General features: G+C 39.7%; 1 protein-coding gene across 1 annotated transcript in view; it reads left to right on the top strand.

Moving 5' to 3' along the window:
* LOC111652861 (poly [ADP-ribose] polymerase tankyrase-1-like) overlaps positions 1-10,146 on the top strand; it is an 82,341-nt gene that overhangs the window by 32,687 nt on the left and 39,508 nt on the right. The window contains exon 6 of the mRNA XM_023403251.2: positions 764-839. Coding sequence (XP_023259019.2) covers positions 764-839 — 76 coding nt within the window. The remainder of the gene's footprint in view (positions 1-763; positions 840-10,146) is intronic.

Genomic DNA, 10,146 nt, shown 5'->3' with positions numbered 1-10,146 from the left:
GTGGGGGTGGGGGGCAAAGACAGCAGATAATGGTGGCCGGAGAGTTGGGAGAAAAACCCGGAAGCACGAGAAGAGAGACGGAGAGTTCAAATTGGGGGAGAAGGAGAGGATGTGAACATCCTTTTTGGACAGAGGGTGAAAGATATAGTGACAAAGAGAAGGAATGAGAGGCCCAACACAGAAAAACAAAAGTAAAAAGGGAGAGGGAGAGGAGGGGAACATAGAAGAATAGAAGAATAATCCTTTTCTTTCCATCTGACAGCTTCTTCCTTTACGGCTGTCAGGGGGATGATGGTTGGATTGGCCACTGCCTTGGCGACACTTGTGGTCATCCAGTGCCAGGGCAGCGTGCCTAAGAACCAGGAAACGCACATCAACAACATAAACAAAATCTTAACTCCTCTGTAGCGAGGCCACACGGTTGCTCCATCAGATTCTTTTTAGATTGTTGCATTCAAGTTTAAAAGAAAACACACACACACACACACACACACACACACACACACAGAAATGCACGCACACACAAACACACACACCCACACACACATGCACACACATCCTTCGATCCATCCCCCAAACATTTCTTTATGTCAGTCTGTTTCTGCAGATGAAATTTCTCAGTCTTTTCCCTTCAGTCTCAAGCTTCTTATCTCATTCTCCCTCATTTTCTCCCCCACACTCTCCTGCTGAGGAACAGCTCTAATCCTCTGTGGTGGTGGATGTTTTCTGTTTAATGTGTGTGTTTGTGTGTGTACATTTACAGGAGTGGGAACGAGGAGAAGCTAATGGCTTTGCTCACTCCGCTCAACGTCAACTGCCACGCAAGCGACGGCCGCAAGGTAAGCGCTAGGGCACACGGGCACACACACACACACACACACACACACACACACACACACACACACACACACACACACACAAAGAGTAATGCAGTAACAAGCTCATCACCGGCATTTTCTCTACGACTGCACCTCAGGAACGACATTAGGGTTACAAAACCGCTCGATTGGTGCTTTAAGGTTTTATTTTTTTTTAATTCTGACCAGGAAAGTGAAATAAATGCTGTTATTGGCAGCTGTGGTCCACGGTTGTATCAAATAATCTGAGCACTTCTCCAGCAGGCATTAGCTGCCTTTCTTGGCTGTCAGTCATTAAAATGAATAGATGGAGACACAAACCCTTCGGTGAATAAATAAGCCCTCATGCAGAACAATAACAGTGCATAGCAACACGCAAAACAATGTGAGATTCACGGACAGCTTTTTTGTTGTCCTTGAGACAAGAAAATAATAATAATAATGTGACAGCAAATAATGATTTTTAAGTGTTGGTTTTCTGTGTTTTCATCTGGTTATGGAATATACAAAACGTGCAGATGCTCTTACTGAGTAGACTTGTTGGCACATAATAATTTCTTCAGATGAATCCGTTTTGAATTGTGAGAAGAGCAGTTGTCAGAAAACATAATGTAACATAATGCTCATGATGTAAACGACACAATTCTTGCAGCTGTTTCATAAACAGTTGACAATACAGAGAATTGAGGAAGGCTTTTACTTTGAAAGTACAGCATAGCGCTATCCTCCTCTTTGGCTAGCCCCTGAAAGCTTGGTTGCATATTTTAAGAATTTTTGTACAACCTTAAATATTCTTGACTAAATGACTGTTAATGAAAGTACTCGAAAACAAAACAAAAACAAATTTGGTTATTTTTTTTATTTAAGCGTTTAACAGTCCAAAACTCTTCATGAGGAGTGTGTAGGTGTGGTGCTAGGTAGCATAATGTAACATCATCTTTTTCCAGTGAAGTGATGCCCAAAGAGCACAGATGTAAACACAAACACAGAAAAATCTTTCATGTGAAATAACCAAAACTGTGGGCAGCAATGTTCATGTGGGAACCCATCACTCAGAATAGCTGCTGTTATTAGGGCCTGTAACTGAGATTTGAAATTGATTAAATCTACACAGAGAAATTAGATTTTTCGTTTTGTTTTGCTTGTTTGTTTTTTGTCAGTGGATTGGTTTCACACAAGTGGAACTCATTGAAGTGATAACCTTAAAGTTCCAGGACACATAATGAAGATAAGCTACAACCTGCATAGTGTCATGTGGAGTCCACACCCTCCAGGAGCAGCACAGGGCATGTGAGGCATCATAAGTGTAGTGGCTGCAGTCTGAATTGCAGGTCATGTCATGCACATAAAGACTTTTTCATGACAAAGCCGTCTTTAAAGTGATGAATACACATCTCTGAGCTTTATTACTCACTATCACAGTTTGAGGCATTAGGTCAAACAGAAATTGAATTAACTTTGATTAGAATAAATGACCTTCTTGCAACAGTTCTCCTAATATGATCTGTGGGTGAGCCAGGGAAAGCCTGGTTGATTAAGAGCCACTCAAGTGTGGGTTCATTTCCGGTGGTGTGATGCGGTTTAGTGAACTAGAATGAGCACAATTCACAGCTTCTCTGAGTTTCTTGTGCTGATCACGTCTATATTATATGGAGCGTGTAACCTAATTGTAATTACCTATATGCCGTATACCAACGTTGCTTGAATAATAGCAAAGGTAGAGTTTAAAAGTCAGCTAATGTTGCAGTTGCAAGTTAATTCTGGTCTCATTGGATTGCAAAGTGTAGTGTGAGACTTAACGGCTTCAGAAAAATGCTGGGCATGCTAAATGAAATGCCAGGTAATGCCAAAAGAGCCAACAGAGAAACATGCTGTATTACATCCTGTTCACTTAATAGAAATGATTTTGTGACCACAGCGTCCCATCGTGCTGTGTTGCAACAGCACATTTGGCTTGTGACTGATTGGTCCTTCGAATGAATGACTGGAAGGAACAACAGACCACTTTCTAGATTTGTATTTTCTATGTTTAGGCAAAGTAGTCCCCAAAGTCCTCTATACTGTTTTCCAACCTGACGGAAATAAAGATTTCCGCTGACCCTGTTTTTCTTTGAGAGCCAAGTGAAAGTGAAGCTCCACTCTGCAGTGGCAATTTTCCAAACAGGTTTGAGGTGCCTCTTGAGTTCATGTGGGAGTATGTAGGTGCTTTACTCTAAACTGTTATTCTTGTCAGAGTAGAAAATGCTTCTGAAGCATCATTTGAGATTATCACGTGAAACTAAAACTTGTCATTAAAAACCCAAACTTGTCACATTCTTGCAGGGTGACTTGCCCTTCCTCTTGAATGGCGGAGGGCACTTGTAGAAGCAAGCAATCATAAACAGGTAGTTTAAGATGATGTGATTGGTCATAGACGTTGTTTTAGAAAACACTGATTGGTATAATGTGATGGTCACTAAAGCAGAATCCGCTGTATTTTATTAGCTGCTATGACAACTGCTGGGACAACCAGGGCGCCTTTTACTCTGTACTCTTGGTAACCATCATATAAATGCTGTAACAGCCTTGAGGAGGCTCTTTGCTATAATTACGGGCACTTCACTGTTGTTGATGATGCTCAGCTGCAGCTTGTATCCATCATATCACCGTCATACCCATAATTGTGAAGGAACATCCTCTGGCTATTATCTGTGCAGGTGGCCTGCCGGGGATGTGATACCCCGAGGGAAAACCGTGTAATTTGAAGTTCTTTGGAGATGCAGGGCACAAACAAAAGAGATCAATGAGAAGTGCTGACATATATTGGTTCATAATTAGATGAATACAATAGTGTCCAGTATATAAGAATTGTGCTCAGACATTTTCTGAAACGACCTCTCCTGCACACATCTGTATTTGTAATGCTCTTTAATTGCTCAGACTGAAAGCAGTCATGCACAGTAGATGGAATATATTTTCACGCCAGTGCAGTTTTATCCTCATTATGGTCTGAGAGTAATTTAATGGGGTGATGGGGATTTACTTTCCCATTGCTAACAGAAATTATTGAGTGACTTCTGCTTAATAACTGTAGATACTGGGTAAAATTGAGGGACAACAAAAACTTTCCCACTTATCATCATTGTTATTTCTCTAAAGCAACTAAAGCAAATCAGTCGAGTGGAAAGTGTGAGATCACGAATAACAAGTCCCCAGTGCAGAAAATTGATAAATGTCAGTGCTTATTACACACACACACATACAAAGACAGACACTAACATGCAGATCTATAAAATGCTAACAATAAGAGATGTGTTCATAATAAAAGCTTCAAATAAATGAGTGTAGACCAATCAAAGCCAGATACAGACCCACAAAGGGATTGGTCTATATTAATGGTCATTATACTAGAGACAATATTAATACTAATATTAATAGTAATAGATAAATTGCATTAAAAGAGATTACAGTAACAGTTACAATATTAAAAATTTCAGATTGCAACAAACTGAGCCTCACCCCTCCCTTTCAAAGCGTGTAAGAGAACCTACGGTGGCCTTCAGGTAACGTAAAGAACGGAAAAAGGACCTCTCTTGAGCTGGTGTTTTGTTTGTCCATTCTTGGCTATTGTAGAAACATGGCGGTGCAACATGGTGGGCTCCATGGAAGAGAACCCACTCCCTGTGTAGATATGAATGGCTCATTCTAAGCTAAGGAAAAGATGACGATTGTGAGTCTCAGGTGATTATACTTTAATGAAAACATAAGTATGAATATTAGATTCCAATTTCGGCCAATAGATCCCTTCAAATCAGACACACTGCTCCTTTAAATTCATTCAAAAGTGCAGGTAATCAAATTTAGACACACACCCCCATAAATGATTAGTTGACTGTTGGCCGGCACACTGAGCGTCTATGAGACAACGCGCAGACAAATCATTACGAGGACACTAATAATCATCACGCACAAAACAAGAGTGTGGTAGAATCCTAATGATTAATAATAATGATGCTTCCCTTACAATGACACAAGAGTCGCTTTCTTCTCATGAAGTATATCCTCCTTATTCTTCTCTATTTCATATTAATTAGAAGTGGCACACACACACACAAATACAAACAGACACAGATCCGGAGCATAAATGTTATTTGCAGCCAATCAACATTTAGGAATTAAAACTGTCTGCTTGTACACAGGTCACACAGAACAAGAGCCGATATCCTGTGGTCAGATTCCTTCTTTAAGTTATTTTTTTGGGCTTTTCTGTGCCTTTATTAGAGTAGCAGTGAGAGAGAGACAGGAAAGTTTGGGGTGAGAGAGAGAGGGGATGACATGAAGCAAAGGGCCGTGGGTCAGATTCGAACCCAGGCACTGAGGCGCCCCCTGTGCTCCGATTCCTAAATCTGGAGGAAAGCCTTTCCAGAAGAGGAGGCTGTTTTAAAGCAGCATATTAATGTCATTTCATACAAGTGTAATGTTCAAGTGTTCACATACATTTGGCAATGTAGTGTATCTAGACTTTTCCTACTCTGCTAGTCGTTCTAATATGAGCTTCTTGTTCTAATAATACTTCTCTATAGTACAGGCACCAGCAGTATAACAGCATCCTGTGTGTGTGTGTGTGTGTGTGTGTGTGTGTGTGTGTGTGTGTGTGAGTGTGCGCGTTCTTGTGAGTGTGAGTGTGCGTGCGTGTTTGTGTGTGTACGTACTCAAATGATTGAGGGCCCGTCAGAGTGGGATATTATTAACACAGCTGAGTGGAGAGCATTATCAAGCTGCCTCTGTTGAAACCTACCGCTTACTCCTACGCACACACACACACACACACACACAGACACACACACACACACACACACACACACACACACACACACACACACACTGCATGTGGACCGACATGCACATACACGCTTACTCCTGCAGACATTTCTTCCTCAGGAAAATGGCCTGTGCTTTACTACTACCCACTGCACACACACATACATTCACCACACACATTCATTTTCCCCCTTCTTTTTTCATTTTTCATTTTTCCCTTGCCATGTGCCTCAGCTCGACTAACTGCCAGTAGTTGTGCTGGAATTCAGTTTTCTGTTCGTTTTTCACAGAGTACATTTCATGTTTTGGACTCTGTTGAGCTCCGTCTGTTGTGAATGTGTGTTTGCATTGGTTTGTGTGTCTGTGTGTTTCTGAATATTCTGAATTTTGGATCTATATCTTACCAGTGAGAATCATCGCACCCACTCACGTCCTAGCTGGCACAAACATCAAAGAAACAGACAACTGGAGAGCAAGACCATGATTCAGATTCACAGGGAGAGAGGAAAGGAAAAGACTTTTCATTGAAGCCTTGTTTAAATGTTGATTATGGGGTTGTATCCTGCTGAGAGATTCAACCCTGACTGACAGCGTTCATCATTTCTCTCTGCTGAAAACATGCATTTCCAAAAGTGAACTTCTCAGGAGTATGATTTGGTGGATATTTGACATTAACAAAACTGGTTTTGAAACGCTTCTTTTCCGACAATATTTTCTGCCATTTGAGGACTGTGTTATTTTTCACCTTAACATGTCAATTGCTAAAATAAGACGCAGTTTTTACTCTGGAACCCTGAAACTGAGAAACATAGTAAAACTTTATGATACAAGTCAAAAATATAAGTATATACTTCAAATGATAATTTTGCTTGTTAAATAATTTATGTGAATAAATGAAATATAAAGAAATAAAGAAGAAAGAGATATAAACGTCTCATCTCACTGCGCTGCAGAACAGAGAGGTTCAGGAGATCCTTTGTTCCCACTGCCATCAGGCTATACAACAACTCAGCCAAAGGAAGTGGACTAATTTAATTATTATTGTTTATTTATTATTAACTGTAATTATTATCATTATCAACAATGAGCTAATGGACACATGAATTTCCCTTAGGGGATAAATAAAGTATCTATCCATCTATCTATCTATCTATCTATCTATCTATCTATCTATCTATCTATCTATCTATCTATCTATCTATCTATCTAAAACGTTTTATTTAACCTCCAACCAGTTGATTAAAAACATTTTATTTTCTCTTTGCTACCATTCAGCTAATGAAATTAATTAAAACTTTACTTTACTATTTTTTTAGGTTTTCAAATAATGTTAAACCAAAGGCTTCTTATTAACATTTGCTAGCTTCCTTTCTTAGTGTTTGCTTGCCAGCTAAAATGCTTTAGCTACAGTTACAGCAGTTTATACAGGCTAATGTAGCTGTTGCTAACATTATCTGAAGAGGCGCTCTGTGTGTTTATTTAGCTACCTTCTAGCTGACTATACAGTGCTCTGAATTGCTCCACTGATGTCACAAGGTGCGTTTCCAGCCACCTGTTCTTACATGTATTCAATTTGTGCATAAATACAGAAACACATAAAAAAATAAAAATCTTGAAATATCCCAAATGTTTTTACACTTGGCTGAGGTGTATTGAGAAAAGCAAAATGTGACAAAATGCAATGGTCACAGACTAAGAGAAGTAGTTATGAGACACATTAAGTGTGTGACCGGGAGATGAAAACAGATCTGTATGTGCAATGAGGAGACTAATGTTCCTCAAATTAATGAATGAAACCAACAGAATTGCCATATTTCTATCATCTTTTCTACCTTTTTGTTGGCAACATATTGAAACATAAAAAGTGGAGAATCAGCACCACCAGCGGTTCATCTGGATGAACCAACTCCTCCTACAACAGCATTTGCATTTTCTTTTGCCAATTTTCTTAAAATTTGTTTGAAATTTGCTCTACATTCAGATGGAAGCCCACCTACACAGACACAAACCTGGACCAATCACTTCTCTGGTCATACTCATCAAATAGATTAATAAGAAAATGCTTTTTAAATAAATATTAAGATTTGCTAGGGATAGATAATGGAGAAACATAAAACTTCATATTTCTTTTTACAATCCATAGTATTTATTTAACTAATAGAATTATGTAGTTATGTATACAGCCATATTTCTGACTTGTCTTATTACATTTTGTCAGTTTCAGGGCTCCGTAATAAAATTACAGCATTATTATATGGGACAGTTGCAAGCACTCAGTGCTGAAATGTAAGGTCGGCTATTTCCTGAGCTTTTACTGTACAATCAAATGAGGTTCTTTTCATTCCAGTGCTGTCGTCTCTGTATTGAAAAATGTCCAGCTTGCCTGGAAACTCTCCACCGATATTAAGCTCTCATTTGTACGTCTCCTCTGGGATCCTGATGAGTCTGCAGATCAGAATTGAGGCCATCGTGGCTCTTGTCTTGGCAGAAGTTTGCTCGTTTACAAATCCAGGCGAACGTGAACAAGGTCGTAAGACTGACTGAATGCTGCTTGACAGGAGATTATTCACAGCCCAGTCGGTGTATTTGTAAACGTAACCTGATGCCCTGTCTGAGAGAGATTACACTTCTGCTCCTTTGAAACACACAGTGAAACTGTCCAGAGGTGTTTGCTAAATGTTCAGATGGCAGATGACAAATAGGGTATGGTAAAAGTTTCAATAAACTTATATCAGTGACAAATTTAACCTCTTGCTTCCAAGTAAACCTGTGGCATTTTGTTGAGGAAAATGTGTGTAGTTGCAGCTTGCTGGTCCACTGGTAGTTTATCATGAAGGATCAGATGCCTCAATCTTTGGTTCCCAAAAGAAAAAACATTGATTTAAGAGCTGAAATTGCAATTAATTAAAAGTCTTCTGCCTTAAAAGAAAGAATGTAGTTTGGTTGTGATTAATAATTGTGATTTATTAAATCAATCTAGGCAGTTTGTACACCACATAGAAGCATGTACAGTATATATCATAAAGGTGTAGCTTCTTGTATTGGCTGATTCACATCAGCTGATTCCTGTATGCCTTACAATCACTGGCTCAGTCATATTCATGCAGGTGCATAGGACATATAGACACTCCTCAGTATCACTCTGCTGCTGTAGCTCTCTCCACCACCCCATCCTCCCTTCGTGATATTTCTGTTATTGTTGATTTAATGTTTACATATGCGTTTGTGAGGTTATTAGTAATAAGGTTGAACATTTAGGTTTTTAGGATATCAGTTTGTTTGTTTTTTTGACTGAGCAGCAGCTGACAGTGGATACCTAGAAATGATTATAAAACTGACATGCTCGCCTGAGATTGAAAGTAACTTCCTGTTGTGGAAGGAGTGTTTTCCTGAAGTTCTACTTTTTGAGCCGCTGGGCTTTAAACTGTCCATGTACCTCTCAGCTCCTTGGAAAAGTCAGTGTTTATAGTTGGGAGGCAGAACAGATAGACAGTTGATGGCTGAGATGTGTGTGTGTGTGTGTGTGTGTGTGTGTGTGTGTGTGTGTGTGTGTGTGTGTGTGTGTGTGTGTGTCTGACTGAGTGTGTGTGTGTCTGACTGAGTGTGTGTGTGTGTGTGTCTGACTGAGTGTGTGTGTGTGTGTGTGTGTGTCTGACTGAGTGTGTATGGAGAGCATAAGATGAGAAGACTAGCTGTAGGTTATTTATCTTCCACGCTGTTGGCTCGGCTGAGCTGTCAGCAGCTTATACCGTGTGTGTGTGTGTGTGTGTGTGTGTGTCTCTCTCTCTCTCTGTGTGTCTGCATGTGTCAGTCAGGGCAGTAGCACATAGATTTGCTGATATGTTTATTGATCCAGCCATTTGACACTGCTCATCTTGTTAGTGCGTGCCCCTTCTAATGTGAAGCCCTGACTCGAGTACTAGCTAAAAGACTTCATATTACACTATTAATGTCGACATAAAATATGTAATTTTCTCTACTTTAATTAATTGATTAATTAATTAATCACTAGGACCACACGGAGTGATGGTGTACAGGTGTACAGAGTCCTTCATTTTGTCAGTTTTGTCCTACTTGAAACTAACCCAAATGAAACTGGACTTATCATTATTACTTATTGGACTGATTTAAGTTAAATTATATATAGACTTTTTGTTTGTTTGTTTCAAGAGAGTCTGAGGTTAAATGATTTGGTATGGCTGTCTGTTTTATTTGCAGTGGCATTTTGTATTGCTGCTGGTGAATTCACTGATTTATGTGGATAAGTGGGAGTATGGAAGGTCTGGACCCTGCTGGGCAAAGTCAAAGAATAACATCAGAGTTTCATGTACACACACATACACACACACACACACACACACACACACACACACACACACACACACAAACACACACACACATTCATGCAAATGACACCAAACAAAATGGTCCAAATGTTGCCGTTCACCCTCCCAAATAGATCATGTCTCATTGCTATGGCAACTGCTGA

Source organism: Seriola lalandi, unplaced genomic scaffold, assembly GCF_002814215.2.
Source record: "Seriola lalandi dorsalis isolate HSWRI2012SDOR001 ecotype SW California unplaced genomic scaffold, Sedor1 jcf7180002054085, whole genome shotgun sequence".
Taxonomy (NCBI): Eukaryota; Metazoa; Chordata; class Actinopteri; order Carangiformes; family Carangidae; genus Seriola; species Seriola lalandi.
The sequence above is the reverse complement of the archived record's forward strand: the minus strand, read 5'-3'. Positions and strand labels throughout refer to the sequence as shown.